The sequence below is a fragment of the Lynx rufus genome, unplaced genomic scaffold, assembly GCF_022079265.1.
Source record: "Lynx rufus isolate CCGP_SWC_20201006 ecotype Redwood Valley unplaced genomic scaffold, mLynRuf1.p SCAF_16, whole genome shotgun sequence".
NCBI classification, from domain to species: Eukaryota; Metazoa; Chordata; class Mammalia; order Carnivora; family Felidae; genus Lynx; species Lynx rufus.
The window spans coordinates 52,419,625-52,443,750 of NW_025814830.1; the positions used below are offsets into that span (position 1 = coordinate 52,419,625).

Consider the following 24,126-nt stretch of genomic DNA (forward strand, 5'->3'; position numbering starts at 1 on the left):
TTCTCTACGGCAGCTCCTTTGTTAAAAATGCTGAAACCTGCCTTTCTGGGGCACATCAAAGGCTTAGCCTGAGAGAGAAGAGGTGGCTGGGGAAGGCTGGCCCACTGCTTGACTGCTTGGTACACCATTCTCTGTGCTGCCATTCACTCAGTCTTTGTTGACAGCCCAGGTCCGAACAAGGATTATTCACTTTTGTAATCACTGGTGTGCTGGTGACCTGTGTAAACAAGAAAATAAGTGAAGTGAGCCATAACTCCAACAGAGTGTGAGGGGAATGAGGAGCCGTTATTGATGTTTAAAATCTAGATCTTTTCAAAATGGCGGCAATTTTATATTCAAAAACTGGTTTCATCCCAATGCAATATTTGACCGAGTTAGAGTAGAATAACTCCAGTTTCTGAAATTCACTCAAATAGGAATGATCTGATTTGCCATTAAAATAGTGCATCTAGGGCCACCTGGGTGGCCCAGTCAGTTGAGTGTCCAACTCCTGATTTTGGCTAAGGTCATGATCTCAGGGTCATGAGATTCAGCCCCATGTTGGCCTCCACTCTGGGCCTGCTTGAGATTCTCTCTCTCTCCCTCTGCTTCTCTCTCTCTCTCCCTAAAATAAATAAAATTTAAAAAAATACATAAAATGTTGCCTCTATTCCATGTTCTCCAGAACACCTAGATTCAAGTGACTCACACTCCTATGATAGCTGTAGCCATATTACTGACTTTTTACTCTGCTGAACACCATGGCAAGGGATCTATGAACACTCATTTATTCTTCAATCTGGTCCCATGAGTTTTGTGTTATCAGTATGCAATCTATTTCACAGATGAGGAAACTACAGTTCAGAATGCAGGTTATCTTGTCCTTGGTTTTATAACTTGTTACATTTTGAGCTGTGGCTCTCAAGTTCTCACTCTAAATTCTATTGTTGCCTTGAGAAACTTTCCCTAAGGGCTAAAACACAAAAAAACTTGAGAGGAAATGTCTTGAAATTATTATGCATTTAAGGTTTTTTCTTCTTCTTTTTCTTTTCTTATATTTATGTACATGGCCAAAAAACAACTACAAAGATCACATTGTATTTGTCCTTTTCTCCAGTTGGTTATCTACCTACTGACTTCGCTAATTTCCCTCATCATTAATTGCTTGGTAGATGACAATAGCTAAGTAAAGGAATGAAAATGATGAAATCCAATTCATTCATTGATTCATTGGTTGATTCACTGTGTATTGATTTATCATGTGCCAGGCACTTTTCCAGGCTTTTGAGCTACCCTGAACTTGCCCTCTTGAGAAAGATGAAAACAGTAAGTAGTGTAAATATACTGTGGAATACATTTTGATAATGGGAAGTGCCAAAGACAAAAAAAGAAGCAGAGAAATGTCAGGATAGGGAAATATTGAAATGTTAGATGGGAGGCCATCTAACAAAGGTAACACTTGAGTAGGTATTGAGAGGAAGTTAGGAAATAGGGGAGAGCCTTAAGTGTGTAGGGAAAGACCATTGCAGCAGAGGGCATAGCACATGTAAAGGTCCTGGGGCAGGAGCATGCCTGGGAGTTTGAGAAAGAGCCAGGAGGCCAGTGAGTCTAGAGTGAGTAAGTGAAGGCAGAGGAGAAGGACACAATGCATAATATGAACTAGTTACGCAGGTTGTCATTGCTTAGGGAAAGAACTTGGCTTTGACTCCAAATGAGATGCTTTTGAGTAAAGGGGTTACAGAAACATGAAATGGGCCTTTCTTGGCTGTATTGAGGCCATTTGGGGTGGGTATGGATGGGGAGGAAACTGGGGGCACCAGTGTGGAAGCTATTGGAGTATTCCAGGCAGAAGACTATGGTGGTCCAGGCCAGGATGAGGTCTTCCTCCTTCCTTTCAGTTTCATAAATTGGTGCTTCAAGTCTACCACATCGAAGAGGATGGGTGATGGAATGACATATAACTGGCCCTTTATGTGTGATCATCCATTATATTGCATTTTCTGAGGAAACACATCTCCTTTGGGAGACTGTGTTCCAGAAAAACAGCCCTCTTGATTTAAGCAGAGTGCATCAGTAAGAGTTGGTGTTTTTTTTTCATTTTATTAGATTATGGTGTTTATTTTTTTTTAATTTTTTTAACGTTTATTCATTTTTTGAGAGACAGAGACAGAGCGTGAGTGGGGGAGGAACAGAGAGAGAGGGAGACACAGAATCCAAAGCAGGCTCCAGGCTCTGAACTGAGAGCACAGAGCCCGACGCGGGGCTCGGACTCACAAACTGTGAGATCATGACCTGAGCCAAAGTCGGCAGTTCAACCGACTGAGCCGCCCAGTCGCCCCTAGATTATGATGTTTATTAAATGAGAAGTGTGGTGGTTGAGTCCATTATTTAAACAAACTTACACACGCAACTATTTTAGGGGCCCTCCTATCTTACAGATGCTTCACGTCCGTTCTTTCTTTCTTTCTTTCTTTCTTTCTTTCTTTCTTTCTTTCTTTCTAAGACAACTCTAGGCAACAGGCATAATTATTCCCATTTTGCAGATCAGGAAATCAAGTGTTGGAGATTCTGTGTAAAATCTCATACAGCTGGGCGGAAAGACTCTTCACATCTGTACACTCTGGCTCCAAAGCTCCCTGTATATGTAATAGATATTCTTTCTTTTAAAAAGATTAGTTTCAAATAGTGCTTACTTGATACTGGATAATGTTTTTAATTGAATTATTGATTCAGTAGCTGTCCAATCATCTGGAAGATTATTTGCGCTAGGAGCTGTCATTCTTGAATGTGAACCGGAATCCACTGGAGGGCATGTTCAAACACAAATGGCAGGGCTCTGCCCCCAGAGTCTCTCATTTACCTGGCCTCAGGTGGGACCCATGAGTCTGCATTTCCAACAAGCTCCTACGTGATGCTGATGCTGCTAGTTTGTGGGGCCACCCTTTGAGAATCTCCCGTCTGTGCCAATCCTATTCTTTTCCCCATAAACACATTGAAGATCAGAGAGGTTACCTATTTTCATCATCAGTAAAAACCCTTCCCACTTGAATTAACTATGACCGGAAACTTGAACTACAGAGAAACAAAGCTAACTCTCATAAATGAAAATTGGGGGTTTGTTGCTTCTTTGCTTGTTTTCAGTCAAAAGTAGAAACCATACAGCCATCTTTGTTCTCACATTTTCTCCTAATTTATTATCTCCTTTTGAAAATTTAATCAAGAGGAACCCTGCCCCATCTCACACACATTTCATTTCCCCTGCCTATTTTCTTTCCTCCTTCCCACTTTGAAATTTCTGTTGTGCTTTGTAGTTGCTCAGGAGATTTTCAAAAACATCATCTTGTGGACAGATCTGCTACAAACAGGGTTGATGAAGGCTCTAGTGATAGCTACCCAGACTCCTACTGAATCAGAGTTAATTTTTTTTTTTTATGGAATTAGAGATGATTTGTGAATCTTGGACTAGAAACCTCCTTTGGCAGAATCCGTCAGAATCCATTTTTGATGTCTGGCACTAGTAGCAAACTTATTTGCAGTCAGTTGTGGGAACCAGCTGTTTGGTTCTCCTTGTCCTTTGACGCGGAGCTCAAATGTCATTTCTTCTGTGAAGCCTTCCATGGCTCAGGCTCAAACCAGACTACTTGTTCTACTTTTGTTCCTGGAGAACTCCGTTCACACTTCTGTGTTCCCCAGTATGCAACCCACCACCTAATTTCAAATGCCTGACTCACTGACCAGACTTGCTATCAATAAGGACAGAGGCTGACTGTCCATCTGTTTTATGCATATGGAACCCATCACAATTCTTGAGACTCCATTTGCTGAGCAGATGAGGGACAGCAGAGCAAAGTAGCGAGAGGCATGAGCTTTGAGGTCAGGCAGACTTGTTTGGAGACCAAATTCTTCTATACCTGTCATAAAGGTGTAACTTCACAGGTGTGAAGCTTCCCTGTAGGGGGCGCCTGAGTGGCTCACTGGGTTGAGCTTCTGACTTCCGCTCAGGTCATGCATAATCTGCTGTTCATGAGTTCAAGCCCCACATGGGGCTCGCTGCTGTCAGTGTGGAGCCCATTTCAGTCCCCTAGCCCCTCTCTGCCCCTCCCCCTCTCTCACTCTCTCTCTCAAAAATAAACATTAAAAAATCATAAAGCTTCCCTGTTGGCTCGGTTTCGTCATCTGTAAAATGGGGAAACAGCACCAGTATCACTCAGAATTGTGAAAAATTAATATTATTTTTGTTTAAGCCATGCAACGTCTCAACAACACCGCTTGACTTGTGGAAAGAGCTGAATAAATATTAAATGTGAATCTGATGTTCACAGGCACTCTTTAACCCCTATAGGGTTAGTTAAACTGAAATTGAGCCCTAACTTCATAGCCGCATAAGTTGTGGAGATCCAAAGCCCTTCCCTTAATTTATATCAATTTCTAGGAGTTCACATCCTTATGACCTTTCTTGCCTCTGGGTCCCCTGCCTTTATGTTTTCTGCTTTTTTATGTATACAGTGGAGACATGACCCCTATGCCAGATTGCAGACATACACACACACACACATACACACACACACCTGCACACTTGTGAGCAAGGCAGAGTTTACTGAGGGTTTAAGGTTGCAAGGATACATTCATGATCTTTCACTGTCTCTCTGGCTTCCCCCTTTCTTCTCTCCCTTCCACCCCCAAATCTGCTCCTCACACCTTCCTGTCTGAATTATTCTTCTCCCAGTTCATCTTTCATTATGCAGAGCCCTTAGGAACCACTGTATTTTACCTTCCTGAACTTCCACACTCAAACTCAACAAGAGGCTCCATAGAACCAGGGGTCTCATGCCTACCAGGGCCCACCTTCCTCAGAGGGTCTGTGGCTGAGCATTGCACCTGTTCTATCATTCCAGCTGTTACTCCTATTTTCAAATTTCTCACTATGAGGGACTCCCTTCCTTCCTTCCTTCCTTCCTTCCTTCCTTCCTTCCTTCCTTCCTTTTTTTCCTAGTATTGCTGAGTTAATATCACCAGGTGTCATTTTCATGCCCATCTGAGTCCAAAACTGGGTCCTTCTTCCCAGGACTCTGATGATGAAGGAAGAATTCATATCCATGATACCCAGGCTTAAAAGGCACTAAGTAAGAACCCAGGAAACCACCTAGTGCAAACTTATAAAACTACAGAGGGAATATGTGCTATAGTTTAAATGTGGGACTTTCCTGAGTTCAGTGGGTTTTTAGGTACATAAAACACACAGTAATGATCCTTTTCCAGTTCCAATACAGCATCTGACTTTATGGAGATGTTAAATCAGTTTGAGGGTTTTTGGTTTCTATCTTTCTTCCTTTTGCCCCTTTGCTCAAAGAAATGGTGCTTTTTTTTTTTTTTTTAAAGAAATGGCGCTTTGCTCTTTGCTAATGAGCTGGATCCTTGTCAGAAAAATAAGATAAAATAAAATAACTATTTCTCTATCACCTTTGGGCTGAATAATTCCTATTTCGTTTTCTGGGAAGCTAAATTTTCAAGGGACTTCACTGAGAGAGTGCAGAAAAGCAGACATCGTAGTCATTTAGGGGAAAGTGATGACAGACTCTCTACAAGAAAAGAAACAAAAATTAATGACAAATCGCATTAAAAGATGACAGATTATTTTCATTGTGGGAAACAGACCTTGAAGACAAACAGTTTTATGTGTGAATTTGATCAAAAGCATGATTCTCAGCTAATTTCTTGGTTGTAAATTAAATTATTGCTTTAGAGACATAAAAATATAGATATACACAATTTCCTCCTGCTCTTCTGGATATATTCATCTTTGCAATGAACGCTTGTCCATATATTTAATGACTGCAGATAATGGATATTAAAAGTGTATTTAAAAAGTTAATCCTCTCGAGGACCTATTTTGAATGGAAAATATCTCCCAGCAGCTTTTATTTTGGAAAATTAAAGGCAACACTCAGGCATTGAGATAACATTTAGGTAAGTGTATGTGAGTCATTTTCCCCACTCTGCTGATAGTCTTTGTGGCTAATCACGAAACTGACTGCAAAGCACATTGTAGATGAGTCTACTTGCCCTAGCACCCAGGTGGCTGAGAGCAGATACCTTGAAGAGTGTGGTGGGGGGCAGGGTAGGGATGTGACCTTGGCCTATAGCATAGATCAGCAAACTTCTTCTGCCAAGATCCAGATAATAAATATTTTAGGCTTTGTGAACCGGACGGTCTATTTTACAACTATTTGATCCTGCAGTTGTAGACCAAAAACAGCCACAGACAACATGTAAATAAAGAGTGTGGCTGTGTTCCAATAAAACTCTGTTGACAAAAGCAGATTGTGAGCTGCAGGCTGTAAACTCCTGACTCCTGGCTTAGAGGGATATTTGGTCACACGCTGACCCACAAGCTTCTTGTTTCTCATTTTCACAATCTCTGTATACGTCCCGAATGCTGGTCCACAAAGCGGGGATTAAAACCTCAGGAAGAACCCTGACACTCCTGCTGTCCATCAGCACAGGACAGGAGCAGAAAAACAGAAAGGGCATTAAGAACAACAGTTCTCCTTTCAAAGTTGGGTGCCACTGTTTTATCTGGTGTCAGAACCGTTTGACAGATCACAACACACAGATTGAGGCATTTACAAAATATGTACTAAGTGCCTACTGTTTGGCTCTGTGCTAGTACTGAAATACATGGGTTACTGCGCTGATCAAGTCCCTGCAGGTGTGAGGCTTTTTTCTGGTAAGGGAGAGGCACAGCATGAGAGGGAAGGGAGCCCAGACAGAGAGGGAGGCATTGAAGTGAGTCTCCTCTCTGAAAGTGGGACTCTGGTAAGGAGCTACGTACTGGCAGAGAAACATTGGCCTCTTGCATGTGAGCAGGTGTAATAAAACACAGATGCCTGGTGTCAGCTGAACAACAGAGAGAACATGGCTTAAGACACAGTTCCCTCCTTTAAGAAGCTTCGAGTCTGGCAAGGGAAAAAAAGCAAGCAACAATTTGAATGACAACTTGGCAGTCTGAATTCCTAAATACTCTGGCAGACCCCGAAATTCACAGGAAAGGAAATAAAGCCAGTTCTATGAGCCAATGCCTAGTAACCTCACAATTCTTCATTAATACACATACTAACAACACACCTTTCTTCCAACTATCAAACTGGCAAAAAATACAAAGACTGTGTTTTCCACTGTTAGTGTGAGGAAAGAGAACTCTAATGCACTTTGGATTAGAGTCCAAATCAATAAAGCCTTTCTGGGTGGAGCATTTGTCAGTGTCTAAGTAAATTTTAAATGGGTATTTCTTTTGAATCAGCAGTTTCCAAGATGAGTCTCAACTGGAGAAAAATACTTGCACATATGCGCAAAAAGGCAGGTGTAAAGTGTTTACTACCACATAGTTAATAATTTTGAAACAGGAAAAACTGAGCGTCCAGCCACAGGGAACTGTTTTAATAATAGCACATCCATACTAAGAGCTGTTATGCAGTCATGGAGAAGAATCAAGTAGGTCCATATGAATTTACATAAAATGTATTAGAAAAAATGTGTGTAATAGAAGAACAAGATTACTTATGGGATGTGTGTGGGTATAGTTTGTAAATCTGGTAGAATATATGTCAAATTGTGTGGTGGTTAATGGGACAAATGAGAGGCGACGAATGGTAAGTGGGTGTGTTTTCCACTTCACGCAAATAAAATTTTTAATTTTTTTGTATTTAAAAATAACCATTAATACAATGTGAATTATAAGACAGTTGCACAGTAAAAAAAAAAAAAATGCCCACTGTGGCAAGCTCACCCTTAATTCTAGAAGGGACTACACTTCAGTTATCAAATCTACACCCTTGGAGTTCCTTGTTTACTTTGAACACTGTATTTCTTCAAGCGGGGAGGGGGAGTCATTTCTTTCTTCCTGCTATTTTCCCAGGATATGTAAAGTCCTATTCCTAGTGATAATGTCTGAAAATGAACATAATCCAAAGGTCCTCACTTTGCAATGTTTGCAGTAAGATTTCGGCATCTTAGCATTTAAGTGTTTTCAGATTACATCCATTTAAACATCTGTGATTCATTATCGTAAATATCACAGTTGTGTGGGACCATATGTTTCGGCTTGCAGCATATATATATATAAAGAAAAAGCACTAGCAATAAATTTCAAGAACCTTAGACTTGCCGTGGGTATGTGCAAAAAGAACATTTTCAGACACGTGGGGCCTTCTATAATCACAGCAATATACTTGAGATCCCATGTAAGAATCCTTCAATTGCAAAAGTTGCCAGTTTTGATGGAAAGCTATGATTTACATTTGGCTCATGCACGTCCCATGATAATTCAGGTAGGGTGGGAAGCGGAACAAAGGCCTTTAGACGCAGTGGCTTTGACTTCCTTAGGAAATGAACATGGGCTATTGTTGAGTGAAGAAATCACAAGAAAATGGGACACCTTTAACAAGTGATGAGACGCTCTTGGCAGGCATCCTCCTCCATTCCCACGAGGCTGAAGCTAGAGACGATGCCATATGGCATAAGGGATGCAATGAAAATCTCTTGGCAACTGGAGGATGAATAGACATGACCTACAGGGATGATCATTTTCTTGCTTACATCAGAAAGCCATATATGCATACAAGAATTAATTGTGCTTCATGTATTGTAAGCCAGATCATCTTATTTTAATTTCCTGATAAGGTTTTGTCAACTAGACAGAACCAATTTGTTATCACAGCTGGCGAGCGTCTCACCCACCACAATTAGGGAAGAAGCTGAATGAATTAATTGGTTGCAACCAAAGAGTCGGCTAATATTTCTGATTGCCAGCTCTTGCCAGGATTAGCACTGAGCAGAGCCAGAAGGATAACCTGTAAGATACTCCCAGGTTACCAAAAGATAGGTCAGGAGAAAATTATGAAGGTGTAGAAAGCAGTGTTCCACACTCTATGGAAGTTTGATTGGTATAGCTGCTGGTTATTATCAAGCCACCGACCTTGTCAGTATTGAGCCTGTTCTTTAGGAGGGATTGTTGCCTCAGATAGTGTACTTGGGCTCCCAAGCAATACTCTATCTTCAGGAAATGTTCCTAAACCCTCTCTGGAATGTAGGTGGCATAAGGCCATCTCTGTGCAGAAGCATTCTTGGTATCCACAGGGAATGAAGGATGGGTTGTTCAAAATGCCTCAGGATGTTTTACACAGAAGATACTCATCCACGCACTGTCTACAGATTCTTTATGAGTTTTATGAAAATCAAACCATACTTAAGATCATGGATCAAAATGCCATGCTCCTTTTGTCCTCCACCCCCATGATGTTTTGTTTGCTGTGATCTCGGAATCTGTGATGGCTTTGTAGTGCAATAGCAGGATGTTGGTCTGCAGAAAGTCCAGATCTCAATAGTTGTTCGATAAAAGTTTTAGATAGATCACTGATAGCAAATTCCACAGTAAGCTTTTCTCCCAGCCTTTAAAAGCTCTTGAATACTTCGAGATGTTCTGGGGCTGCATAATGATCTGGAGGGGCCTCATTCATGCATTTTCCTTGCCCTTCTTCAGATTGTAAGTGTTTCCTAAATTTTGACCTACAGAAACTTCTAGCTTCTGCTGTATGGGTTTTTCCCTGATGGATCTAATCGCTTACTTCAAGATTGCACTCAACTCTGCCTTTGACACCTCTTTCAGCTCTAGACAGACTGTCTAACTTCTGTTAAGCCATATGCTCCTAGGCTGTAGAATAACTTCTAACACTTACTTTGGGTTCTCCCATTCCTGGAACAATCCACCCGCTGTATCTTCTCCCAGAACCTGGGACAGGACTCTGCAATAGATGTAAAAAAGCCAAGCTCAAGCCCTGCTACTTACAGATGTGTGACCTAAAGAAATTTGCTTTGGGGTCCCTGGGTGGCTCTGTCAGTTAAGCGTCTGACTTTGGCTCAGGCCATGATCTTGTGGTTTGTGAGTTTGAGCCCCGTGTCAGGCTCTGTGGTGACAGTGCAGAGCCTGCTTCAGATCCTCTGTCCCCCTCTCTCTCTGTCCCTCCCCTGCTCATTCTCTCTCTCTCTCTCATGCATGTACTATCTCAAAAATAAACATTTAGAAAAGAAGAAATTAGCTTAATCTCTCTGGGCTTCAATTTCCTCATCTCTATGATATTATCATCAAAGGACTGTTGAAAAGATGAAAGAAATATTTGTCAATGGTTAGTGCACTGCCTGACATTTAGAAAATGTTCTGCAAGGAACTATATATAGAAGATAGCTGTATATCTATCTATTTACAGAAGTATATGTAACTATATACAGAAGTATATCTGTATATAGGTATATATCTAACCGTATGTAGAAGACATCTTCTATAGAAGATAGATGTCAAACCTAAAAAATCAGCACCATTATGGTTTTGTAGGGTGCCTTGAAGATATAGGGAAAGGCTTCAGGTGATTGTTAATGCCTGTTCATATGAGCTAACACTCATTTAACTTGGATACTATTGACATTTATGTTCACTGAACTAGTTTAGAACTGGAATGAATGTTGTCTTGCTAGAATCCTCAGCAAGTCTGACGTTATTACAGATTTTTGATACCCAGCCAATTTGCCCATTTTCTTGGATCAAGTAGGTTGGGAAACTAACCCCATACAGATTGGTTTGTTGATTTTATACAAAGAGAGGCAAACCAAGAAACAGTTATAGACAACTGTCTCCTAATTATAGACAACAAACTGATGGTTACCAGAATGGAGATGGGTAGGGGGATGGGTTAAATAGGTGATGGGGATGAAGGGGTACACTTGTTGTGGTGAGCACTGGCCATTGTATGGAAGTGTTGAATCACTACATTGTACCCTTGAAACAAATACTATATTGTATGTTAATTAACTGGAATTTAAATAAAAACTTAAAAAAACAAACTTAACATTTACTTCTCCCAAAACCCACCTTCCTCTTCCCCATTTGAACATTTAGAGATCATTGTTTACTGAGCACTGCCTCAGATGATAGATTATAAGGTCTTTAGGAGATGGGACTGTGTCTTCTCTATTAATGGTAGCACCTTATACATTTCTTTTAATATTTGTAAATCAGAATCTGATTCAATACACATTCCCCGAAGACTCATTTTGCAGGACTTTTGTTTGTTTGCTCATGTTGAACATTTTTATTTATTTCCAAATGTTGGATTACCACTGCTACACTCCTACCTACTTTCATCTCCAAATCCCCCTAATCCCTTCTGAAACCTTCCATGGTAGTGTAGTAAAAGACCAGTTGATCATTCCACCTAGAGTTCTAGGAAAGAGGTTGGGTCAAAGCTAAAGGCCCTTTAGATCCACGATGCTGTCTTGGTAAATTGATGGTGTGACATCAAGGTTATAATTAGATCTTCAAACTCTCATAGTCAATTAAAATATGTGCCTATGTTGATTTGTATACTTTCACTATTTGGGTTATGTATTAGTATAAATATTTACCTGAAAAGCTATAATTCATCCCTTCACATGTTTCTAATGTGTTGCTGCATTCTTAAACACAATTTTATTATGGCTTAAGGCCAAAGCATTGTTTAGGAGAACACATCCAATTTTATAATAAAACATAGGAAAAATATACAGGAATTTGCTTTCTAAGCAATTTTTAGAGAACACATTTCCTTCATAGAGTGAGAAATACTCGTTGATAATCCCTCATCTTGGATGCTTTCTGATAATGATGCGCATGCTCATTAGTTGACTTTCTCTTGCTGCTGGGAATAAGTTATTATGTGGACCTATGATTTGTTTGCTTATAATTTCTACCCTGTGGTGCTTGTTTGGCCTTTTGATACAATGAAGAAATGGAATGTTCATCTTTCAACAGGGCAACCCTCCAGATCTTCTAGACACTGAATATCATGAAGGCAGATAATCTAGCGTATTCATCTTTATGTTAGCATTTATCCCTTACTGCCTACTATCCTGAACACTGTAAGTGGAAAAATATATTTTTAATGGGTTGCTAGATTAAAATGTTGAGATTTAGAATAATAGAATCTCCCAATTGTAAGAGACATCATTCAACACCAGAATCTCTTCCATACCATTCCTGCTGAATAGCCATTTAGGCTCTACTTGAAAGCGTCTAGAAACAAGCAAATTATTTCATCCAGAAATACTGGTCCTTCCAAATGGTAATCTGAATTTCTTCAGGCTTTTCTAGTATTTGAACAATAAGGAGTTCATGCAAATAACAATATTTGCACTATACATTCTTGTAGCCTCCACCTGCACAATTGTAACACCTCACCTTACCCCCTCCCCTGGCCATCATTGAGATGATTTCTGAAAGACCTCACCCAAACTCATAAATTATTCTCCCAGGACCCCTCCTTCTGGCCTCTTTGTTGCTTAACATACCTGAAAAGCTCTTGAAGGAAGAGTGTCCTCACCGCTCTTTGTGAGAAGGCTGCTTCTCAAAGTCCATCTCTTGGATCGTCAAAGCCTTGAACGCCCAAGATGCCAGGAGACCCAAATGTACTATAGCCTTCATTGTACGAGAGCAAAGTGAAGGTGTACTCCATTCAGAAATGGGGCCAAGCCACCATTCACCATCGCTGTTTGTAGGGAACCAGGCTAACAGAGCTTGAGATTACCTAAATTGCCTGTGGTTTGTGCATCTTTAAGCTTATATATAGCTTATGCCTTTCTTGAACTACAAACCCATGGGGCTAGACTAGGAAGCCAATTTTGAGTTCTGTCTATTCCTTCTGTTTCTGCCTCTCTCTAAGTGCCCACATAGAAGTTGTCCTCCTTACAGGTCCCTTCCTCGTTATGTAGATCTGCCCACGCAGTTGACAGGTACTTGGGAAATCACGGGTCTGATTGCATCAGACATGATCAGGATCTGAATCATGATTTAGGCTCAGACAAGACACTCTGCCACATGTCCCCAGACAACTCCAACTGCAAGGCCAAAAATCTGGAATGTTGCTGTGGACCAAGTCTCTCATATCATTAACAGAAATACGGAGGGAGGCACATTTGCACATAATTATTAGATAGCTCAGAAACTAAAGGCTATGTAAGAGACATGTGCTAGTCCTATGGAAATCAGTGAGACGGAATCTCTGTAAATATGAGACTTGGTGATTCTCAAAGCTGCTGAGTCTGTGATTAATATTTCGCTGATCGGGTGACTTTCAATCGACTTCCTCAAATCTTCATGAGTTTGGGCCATCATTCTCAGTTTTGTTTGGGGAGTTTCAAATTTGCTTAGCTGTCAGGTTGCAGTTCTGCTGTTTATTCATTCAATGAACAGGGTTGAGTGTATATTGTGTCAGGCACTATGCCATATAAAGTAATTCCAATTTGAAATACAAATTCATAGTGATTATAAGTACCGTGGGATAGACGATGCACCATATTCTTTCAGAAAACAATCTGCCATGTTTTAAAGAATCTGTAACAGGAGGAAGTGTAACCCTGACAGAAAAGACTGGTTTGAGAGCTAGCAGCTCAGTTTTTAGTGGTAGGCAGAAAATGCCCTGAAAGCAGATGTGGGCCCTGTCTTGTTCCAAGAGGAAGCCCTTAAGGGTTTACATGGCAAAAATAGGTTTCTGCAGAAGATCACTTGACAAGATCATTCATTATGGTATCTTTGCCTCAATAGAATTGAAACTCTATTTTATCAAAGTTGGAATCAAAACATAAGATGATATTAAGACTGTGCATTCTGCACCCGTCAAAGCTACAAAGACTTTGCAGGTGAAATGTATTCCAGAGCTAATCAGTCATGGGTAAGAACATGCCCACAACCTTATAGAAGCTATGCACATGTCAGTGCTGATTCCAGGCCAACAATGGAGTACAGGATACAATTAAATGTGTTCAGGAATCAGGAGGGTAGAATGAATGAAGGCTGGGGGAGGTGCCTATTGTATCATCTAGGGATCTGGCCCAATGTGGGTAGGACTGAACATATGTTAATGAAAGTTAGATTGGCTAGAACATTTGAGAAATGAAGGAGTTCAGGGAAACCGTAGGAAATGCTTTCTGTTTCTCTCAGTTGGGCAAGTCCATAGAGCCTCTGGACTAAGCCTTATGAGCTCTTTTAAAGGAAGTTGGTACCTCTGGATGCCAGTGGGATCCTGAGGGATGTGAAAAGCAATTAGTCTTGCTCTGTATCCTGGGGAGAGTCCATCTGATGTTTCTGAATTAAGTGCTACTTCAGTTGTCAGAAAGGCACGGCTTTCCGTGTCCAGGCAAGGACTAGCAAATGAACAAATATGCAGACCTTCTTGCTACTGGAACAACTGGATTCTGTTTTACTAATGAGGCCAGGGGTACTGGGATATCTGGTATAAGGGAGAGTAAACAATTTACGTTCTACTGGACAGAGTCATTGCCTGGTGTCAGTGGTGTGCTGGAACCAGCTGATACTTGCACTCCTGAGAGCTGGTTAAGTTTCTAGAAAATCTGCAAGCCAACTGAAGGCACATTGGTAGCTGAAATCAGCCATATTTAGAATATTTACACCACAGACATTGGCAAATGCTATGAATCAGGACTTTTCCCCTCACCAGCATAACTGCTAAAACAAAGCCACTCCCTTCTGTGTGCAACTAGAGATGGCTAGAAGCAGATTATCTGTAGACCCAATCGTATCTCTCTGTGGGGGAGATTCCTTCAGCTCCTAGGAAGACCCATTCAAAGCCCACAGGCCCACTGATCCACACACACATCCTCACTCAACCAGACAAGTCGTCTGACCACCAACTCTAAGAAGTACACATGCCACTCACGTGCAGACCAATTTTCAAGTCTCTACAAATGTATACATGTATTTAGAACCATTTTCCCATTGAAGATGTGAGTGTACAGATCATAGACTGACCCCAAAACACTTATAAGAGTAGGACAAATTCCATATTTTAGTACCTACCTATCTACATGAGCAGGACTGATCTATATTTTGCAGATAAATTTAAATCCATTTGCATTTTCATATTTCCTGGGATCATAATACAGCTTAATTTGCTTGCTCACACATTTCAAGATGGTAAGAAATCTATGCCTTTTGGATTTTCATCCTCAAGAACCACATTCAAAAGAAAGAAATAAAAAAGCATAAAATCAAGGTCAGGAAGATTAAGCCCCTTAATTCACGTGCCAAACTTCCCATTTCAATTGTGGTTTTGTCTCCCAGCTTAAGTTTGTCTTTTTGTGACATTTGCATTAAGCCCAGAGGACTTTTTGAGTGGAAACATGCTGAAAGCATAATTGAAACTCTGAGTGGTGCCATTTGTCTCATTTGCATTTTTCCCCCAGGTGGGGAGTTTTCACATCCCCCTTTCTTCTCCTGGGGTGTTCAAAGATTATCGCAAAGAATGATGTTGTGCAATTGATTCCAATAAATCCCCATGTACAGTATATTATATGTATATTTTTTCTTTCCAGAAGCTATTTTAAATGCCACAGTGATAAACTATGTAAGGAAGTCCTTTGTAGGTTCATATTAGCACAGAGAGTTTATTTTCCCCCTCAGATAGAGATTTTGAGTATTTGTTCACAAGTTTAATTGTTTATTAGAATGTTTGCTTTCAATTATTTTCATGGTGTCATTCCAAGCTCTTTAGGAGGATGTTTCTGTAGAAACACATCAAAAACAAAAATAGATAGACGGGGCGCCTGGGTGGCTCGATCAGTTAAGTGTCCTGACTTGTCTCACGGTCAGTGGTTTCGAGCCCGGCATCAGGCTCTGTGCTGATAGCTCAAAGGCTGGAGCTGGCTTCGGATTCTATGTCTCCCTCTCTCTCTGCCCCTCCCCTGCTCTCTCTCTCTCTCTCTCTCTCTCAAAATAAATAAATAAATAAATAAATAAATAAATAAATAAACAAACAAACTTAAAAAAAACTATTCAATTTTACCCTTAATATGTTTTTTGAACTCTGTGTCCCCAAACATGCACTGACTCAATCTCTATGAAAAAGTTTGAGGGGCTCCTAGGTGGCTTAGTCAGTTAAACATCCGACTCTTGGTTTTGGGTCAGGTCATGATCTCATGGTTTTGAGAGATCATGGGTTTGAGCCCCACGTTGGGCTCTGCACTAACAGTGCAAAGCCCGCTTGGTATTCTCTCTCTCCCTCTCTACCCTTCTCCTGCTCATGCTGTCTCTGCCTCTCTCAAAAATAAATAAATAAAACCTTAAAAATTTTTGTTAAAAAGTTTGAGAATCACTGATATCTTGGTTGTGTCAGCAAAGTTAAAAAGACAACGATGCAGGGCTGAGGCTATCAGTTGCACCCTTTAATAGGGATTTTAAGGTGAGTGTGTAATCAGTGGGGCAGTAGAGTCTGTTTTTCTAGGAGGAAGAAGAAAAAAAAGTGTGGTGAACTTTTTTCTTTTTATAAAGTATTCCTCATGTATTTCAAATCTGCCATTTACCTATGGCCAGAGTTGCTGTCATTGGCGAAGTCTAGATCTGTGCCTTTTCTAAGGTTTGCATCTCTCTCAAATCTGCATTATTTATGTTAGATATATTCTTTCAAATATCAGAGGGCCTTCTGGATTATATCCAATAATCATATGGAGTTATATCAGATCCTTTGTAGTTGATAAGCTTGAGTAGGGCGGGGCCAGGCGTGAGTTTGTCTAAACGAGGGATGTGCACAGAGGCATGGAGCCCTGGCCAGCATTTCGGGAGGGCTCTAGTGGCTGCAAAGACAAACGCATGTTTTCGTTTGACTCCTTAGATTTCAGTGAACATTATTAGAAAACAGGACATCTCGCACATCCAACAGATTTTATAAATGTTATCTTCAAATAATTTTGTGAGGATAAATAAAGTGAGACACGTAGAAGAAAAATATTAGTTGAATAATAGATCATCTGTGAAAATATGGCAGAACCATGAGGCTGGGAGCCTTGAAGGAAGGGGTATATTTGCCGTGGCAGACTAGCAGAGACTAACTGTGTGGCCTTAACCTCATTCAACCTCCCCAAGTCTCAGTTTCTAGAGAGGAAGAAAAAATTATCTACCTTGCACTGGTAATGTAAGGATTCAGTGCAGTCATGAATGTGAATCTCTCAGTGTAGTGTCGTGCTTTTAGGACAAATAATGCCTTAGATTGGTAGGAAGTTATCTGTACAAACAATCTATTTAAAGGATATTTAACGAAACTCTGTTGAGTCTGTTGTGGGCGGGGCCTGTAATTTTATTCCTTTGATGTCATCTTTTCCTTCACAACGTCTCACGTGAGAGAGGTTGGGCTTTGCCAAGAAAAGTAGGAGGATTCAAAGATGGGCAAGTCTGGATCAGAATCATCTGCTTCACTCCCTTGGCCCCAGCAGAGGTGCCTATAGTAACTATCTCCATGGTAACCACACTCGGCCCAGCAGGCCAGAGCATAGGTACCTGACTAGAAAGAGATGGAAAGACCCAGGAGGCAGGTGGAAAACCAGCTGGCAGCAGGAAGCTGTGCAGGAAAAGGAAAAAGTAGCTTCCTTAATGCCCACGATTACAGGAGTAATGATGGAGTAATGATAATTCTTATTCATGGAACACTATTCTAACTGTCACGTATGTATATATGATCATGTTGTATGCTCACCATAAGAATTACAGTACCTGTGAGGGAGGTACTGTTATGTCCCACTTTATAGATGAAGTCATTGAGGTGCAAAGAAGATAGGTGGTCCACCCAAGGTCACAGGGCTGCTACACATGAACCAGGATTGGAAAAGGGCTTAGATACCTACTGTCAAAACTGCCCTTTCTTAAGGCAAGGGAATAGCAGTTCCTGGCATGCTAGGTCCCCAACCTCCTCTCTGTGCCAAGGATGGCTGGGAAATGTGGAAACCTGGCATCTTGACAGGAAGTCCATTGTCTGAGGCCCTGGTTCTTGGCCCCAGCTGCATTAGATTCATCTGGAGAGCTTGAAAGAGATACTAGTGCCCTGTCCCCAGACCAGTTGAGTTATACCAGAATCTTGGTTGGGAGTTGAGAAGATATTGCTATTTTTTTTTTAATGTTCCATAGGTGATTCTCATAGCCTGGAAAAAGAACCACAATCTAAAGCATCTGCTCCTGAATTGGTAAAGGTATCTAAAACAAACAAGGACCCATTTTGCAATCCTTAGCAATTTGGTAGAGCAAGCTGGGAAGAAAGCTAGACTATATTGGATGCCTACCATGTGCCAGATCCTGAATGTGGATTTGATCTTCAGTACACCCCTACCTGGCACTTCTGAGAAGCGTAGAGGGATGAATGAGTGGCCTTCAGGGGTCAGGATGGGGCAACTGCCCTTTTCCCTCTTATGTATCAATTCCCAGGAAATGGATGTACTGAGAGCTTGAACTGTAGATGCAGACGGATGGACTGGGGACAGTTTCCTGCTGTCTCTGAGTGTATGCACTTGATAAAGTTAGTCTCTCTGAGGCTCAGTCTCTTTTCCTGTAAAATGGAAAATGATGCTTACAGAGTGTACATTTTCAGTGGGACTATATTGCCCCCAGAGGGGTGGCGTGAGGGATGGGCAAAACATTGCACTTTGTGTGTGTGTGTGTGTGTGTGTGTGTGTAAGGCACAGAGGCACATACTATAAGTAAACAGATATGCAGTATATGGGGGCCATTAAAAGTTCGTGACAGTGGTGGCAATTAGGTAAACATTTCTAAAATTCTGAGGGGGTACATAGTGAAAAAAAGTGGAAAATACTGCTTATTGGTTAGAATTGCTGGGAGACTAAAAGAAGAGACTGAATATAGAGTCCTTGGCACAGAGCCTGGCGCTCAGATGCCACTCAATAAATGGTAGATGTTGTTACTGTCTTTTGTCAAAACATTCATTGAACGTGTGCACACTGATCCTAGCTTTGGGACTATGTACAGCATCACTGGGATGATGAAGAAAGATAAGGCACCACCTGTGACTTCACCAATGAGCTAATTCAAAGCCAAACACAGGAGACCTAGTGCTCTCATAAAGGGAAGCACACGGGTCTGGGGAACTAAGGGGACAGCATGGACATTCATTTCCTACCTGTCTCCAGTGCTGGGCTCAACCAAGACAAGAGGCAACTAGGGACCTTCTTTCTCACTTCCTGCCCTTGCCTGGAGCAGCTCCTGCTCCCAGCACGAAAGAAGTACCACCAGTCCACCACCACTAGAGAATCACTTTGCCCCTGGAAAACAGTTGGATTAAATGTAATCATTATTGATGGCCCACTGTATGGAAAAGCATTCTGTTCATTGGTGGAAATAGAGTGATGAATAAAAAAATAAGATTCAGTTTCTGCTCTTGGTTTTGATGAGGAAAAGAGATATATAAAGTGGACATATTGATATAACATGATATAAAAGATCTTGTGTGCAGGAAAGTCTGGGAACACAAAGAAGGTATTTGGACAAGCTGCCCTAGCTGACTTTTGTAGAATGAGTAAGAGTTAACATGTTAAAGAAGGCAGGAAGTAACTTTTGCTCAGAGCCATCAGTATGAGCAAAGGGTTGGGAGAATACAGGTGCACGCTGGCACAGGTGTGGGTGATGAGTGAGACACAGCGTGAAGGCAGAGGCCAGGGAGAGGCAGCTTAGCCATGGAGGACCTTGAGTGCTAGTATCATTTGGAATGGGGAGCTGTGGTTGTGTGAGACTCAGGTAGAGGCAGGTTGGTACTATAGTGTGATAGGAGGGTCCAAAGCTTTCTTCAAGGAATAAGTCTTTATGTGGCCTTCCAGACCCCACATTTCCAGCTTATCTCCACTCTTTCTTCCTCACTCTCTCCCTTGCTGTCTCTGCGCATCTCACTGGTTTATTTACAATTCCCTGAATGCCACTGGACTTTTGCACATGTTGTGGTTCTTTCTGCCTGAAATAGGTCCCCTATTACTTATAAGGTATTGAATTCATGTCTATTTCTCTGATTACACTGAAACTCAGGGACTGTGCCCATCTTTGCTCAACATTATAGCCCAAGCATCTAGCATAATATAGGTTCCTAGAAAATATTTGTGGAAGGAAGTGTTGGAGGTGGGAAGGAAGAAAGAAAAGGAAAAACGTAAGGGAAGAGAAGGGAAGGGGGGAACAGAAAAGCAGAACTAGACCCCGATAAACTTCTGTATGCCTTCCCTCACCCCCAGCCTTCCCCAGAGGAGTCTGTCTTCTTGGGTCCTGCCCAGGGACCAGGACCAGAACCAGCCAGCATCCTGGCATTCTAGTAGGCCCTGTCATTTGATCAATGTGCCTCCTGTGGATGAATGCTAGTTTATAATAACAATTAATGCAACTTTCATGTGTCTCCTTCATAGTTCACCTCCAAAAACTGAAAGCAGGTAGGCCCAATTAATCTTGGCTACCAAGACAGACGGTCAGAAGCAGTGAGCAAATGTCTGAGAACTACAGACTGAAAAAGTCTACCTGTGTGTCTGTACAAAGATGTCCCTAAATCTGCCTCGGCAGCCAGAAAATGTGCTGGAGCCCTGATGCAGAGGGTCCTCGACAGCAGACCATGCAGCATGTTCCTGCTGGGCAGGAACACAGGAGCAGGATTGGATGGGATGCCTGCATCCTTATATTCAAGTTATGATGGGATTTTTAAAATTGATTTACATAATCTCTACAGCCCACATGGGGCTCGAACTCATGATCCCTGAGATCAAGAGTCCTATGCTCTTCCAACTGAGCCAGCCAGGTGCCTCAGGTTCTGACGGGATTTTAGGAGGGCTGTATTTTAAAGTTTATTTGTTGGGGTGCCTGGGTGGCTCAGTCAGTTAAGCATCTGCCTTCAGCTCAGGTCATGATCTCATGGTTTGTGAGTTTGAGCCCCCATCGGGCTCTGTGCTGTGTGTGCAGAGCCTGCTTCAGATCCTCTGTCCCTCCCACTGCTTGCTCTCTCTCTCTCTGTCTCAAAAATAAATAACTTAAAAAAAATAAATGAAGTTTATTTATTTATTTGCCAGTGCAGAGCCTGATGTGGGCCTTGAACCCAGGAACTGTGAGATCATGACCTGAACCAAAATCAAGAGTCAGTTGCTGAACCAACTGAGTCACCCAGGTGCCCCAGGAGGGCTGTATTCTATATGAAGCTTTGTCTTGATTGAAACATACAGTTGTGCAAGAAAAATGGACCAGGGCTCAAATCTTGGTTTTGTCATTCACAAACTGTATGTGGGGGGCACCTCCTTTGCCCTCTCTGAGCCTCAGTTACCTCATCTATAAACTGGGGTCAAAAAAGCACCTCATTCATTGTGCAGATTAAATAAGATAATGTATATAAAATGCCTAACACTTAGCCTTGCGTGTGGAAAGTGTTCAGTTCACATTAGCCATTATCATTATCAGCTAATGTGGCTATTATCGCCATAAGAATTATATCCCAGAACAGAATGATCAGCTTAGTTCGTCAAATATTTATATGGCTTCAACAGTGTGCTCAAACCAAGGTAGGTGTTGTCACCAAAGACACACAAGAAAGTTCCTAGCAGCAATATGTTGAGAGCCCCAAACTGGAAGTAGCCTGATACCCATCAAGCAGAATAGAGGCGCCTGGGTGGCTCAGTTGGTTAAGCATCTGACTCTTCATTTCAGCTCAGGTCATGGTCTCATAGTTTGTGGCATTGAGCCCCACATTGGGCTCTGCACTGACGTGCAGATCCTGCTTGGGATGCTCTCTCTTCCTCTGCCCCCCTTTCTCCCTGCCTCAAAGTAAGTAAATAAACATTTAAAAGAGTAAAATAGATAAGTTCATTATAACCACATACTGGAACGCTACACTGTGGTTTAGATTAACTGTTGTGACTCGCAGCCACATGGATGCATCCCACACCCATGATACTGAGTGGAAGAATCCAAATACAGAAGAACACACACTGGATGGTCCCATTTGTATAAGTACAAATGCAGGTAGAACAGATCTATGGTATCAGAAGTCAGCATAGGGCAGCCTCCGAAGAGGAGGGTGGGGATTGTGCTCAGGAGGGAGGGGAAGGGCTAGTATTTTGTATCTGGGCCTTGGCACCCAGGACATGGGCACACCCATGTTATGGAAATACATCAAGTTGTACATTCTAATTTAAGTGCTTTTCTGTATCTGTGTTATGCTTCAGTGAGAGGTTTGCTAAACAAACTAGGCTGCTCAGCAGAGAGCTAAGAAAACAAAAGTGGGGTGAGGAAAGAAAACAAGGAGTACAATTGTGTGCTTGCCTGTAAGAACAGCTACTTTTCCTGATCCTTCCCATACATGACTTAGCCACTCAACTATAGGAATTTTGTTCACATCTATCCTGCCACTGAATTAATCTGGGCCAGGCACCATTGGTACAACACTAGACTAACTGGTTTTCTTGGCCTGCCTTCTTTTCTCCAAACCACTCTCTAGAACCCAGAGCCACTAGTATCTTGAAAGATCTTGTGCATCTCTGCGTCCTCAGTCCTTAGCACCTGCCTGGAACATGAAAGGTCATCAAGGATGGATCTAGAAAGAATAAAGTCCTCCGGCACAATCAGAGCCAGAGGGCTACAAGGGAGTGCCGCGGGATAAGGGGGAGCATTTGTAGATCTGGGTGGGGAGCAGTAATCCACATTTAATGGTCAGAGATATCTCCGGACTAAGCTGCCCGACCTACTCATATTCTTTCTGTTTTTGTTCATCTGTTTTTTGTTTTGTTTTGTTTCCCCAGTGACCTTCAATGACTGCAAGGGAAATAACAAGCTACACTATGAGGTCTCAAGCCCATACTTCAAGGTGAACCATGACGGCAGCTTGGTTGCTCTGAAAAACATAAGTGCAGTGGGCAAGACTCTGTTCGTCCACGCCCGGACTCCCCATGCAGAAGACATGGCAGAACTCGTGATTGTCGGAGGGAAAGACATCCAGGGCTCCTTGCAGGTAACATAGCTGTTTGGGACAAATGGGGTCCACAGAGGAACACTGGGGTCTTTATGTCTTATTGTGGAAGATAGTTCTTTGGTTTATTACTGGCCAAGACGTTTCTGTCATTGCAAATGACAGAAACCCAACTCAAAAAACTATGGGAGGGGATATGTGAGAATTTACTGGCTAATGTGACAGATATTTGGGGGATGACTCTGCCTTCAGGCAAGGTTATGTATCTATGCCCGAATAGGACATCAGCTTGATCCTTCCCCCTTTTGTGGTTCTATTTTCCTTCTGCTGGCTTTGCTGTAGATAATCGCATCCCTCTATGTCTTCCAGTGTAGAGGTCTCAACAGCTCTACTGAGCTCTACTCATTTTCCCAGCCTAAAGTCACCTGAGAGAGCACCTGTTCCTGATAATGCCAACAAATTCTTGAAATCAAATCTCGCTGGTTCTCATTGGAACGCATGTCCACCCTTGAACCAATCACTGTGTCCATTGGGTAGTGATGCTCTGGTTAGCTAAGTCTGAGTCACACATCTTATCCTTTTTTTTTTTTTAATGTTTATTCATATTTTGAGAGACAGAGCATGAGTGGGTGAGGGGCAGAGAGAGACAGGGAGACACAGAATCCGAAGAAGGCTCCAGGCTCTGAACTGACAACACAGAGCCCCACGCGGGGCTCGAACTCACACACTGTGAGATCATGACCTGAGCTGAAGTTGGACGCTTAACCGACTGAGCCCCCCCAGGGGCCCCAGAGTCACACATCTTATCTTGAAGCCAGGTGGAGTCAGCCCCACCTAAGACCTGTGAGCCCAGAGGGAAAGACAGGTAGTTACTCAAAGTAAATGAGCATCCTGTTACCTGAGGGTGGGGAATGGTGGTTGTGCAGGCAAGATCACAGTGGCCCACTAGGGTTGTATAGCAAGGCAACCATTCCTTTTGGCACTGCTCCTTTGCCATGCCCTGGTGCCCACTCCAGACACACATGGGTGCAGATCCCTACACCTGCGTGCATGCTTCCACACTTTAAGAGTGCTACAAACTGGGGGCACCTGGGTGGTTCAGTCGGTTGAGCATCTGACTCTTGACTGCGGCTCAGGTCATGGTCTCACAATTTGTGGGATCCAGCCCCACACAGGGCTTTGTGCTGACAGCGAGGAGCCTGCTTGGGATTCTCGCTCCCCCTCTCTCTTTGCTCCTCCCCTCCACTCTCCCAAAATAAACAAATAAACATTAAAAAATTTAAAAAAGAGTGCTACAAACTGCCCTATAGGCTTCCTGAGACTTTTCACTACAAATGGACTCACCTAC

At 42.1% G+C, this 24,126-nt stretch overlaps 1 protein-coding gene across 1 annotated transcript in view; it reads left to right on the top strand.

Moving 5' to 3' along the window:
• The window catches only part of CDH13 (cadherin 13), a 1,019,316-nt gene that overhangs the window by 355,338 nt on the left and 639,852 nt on the right, over window positions 1-24,126 (top strand). The window contains exon 4 of the mRNA XM_047077419.1: window positions 22,612-22,820. Within this exon, the coding sequence (XP_046933375.1) occupies window positions 22,612-22,820 (209 nt within the window). The remainder of the gene's footprint in view (window positions 1-22,611; window positions 22,821-24,126) is intronic.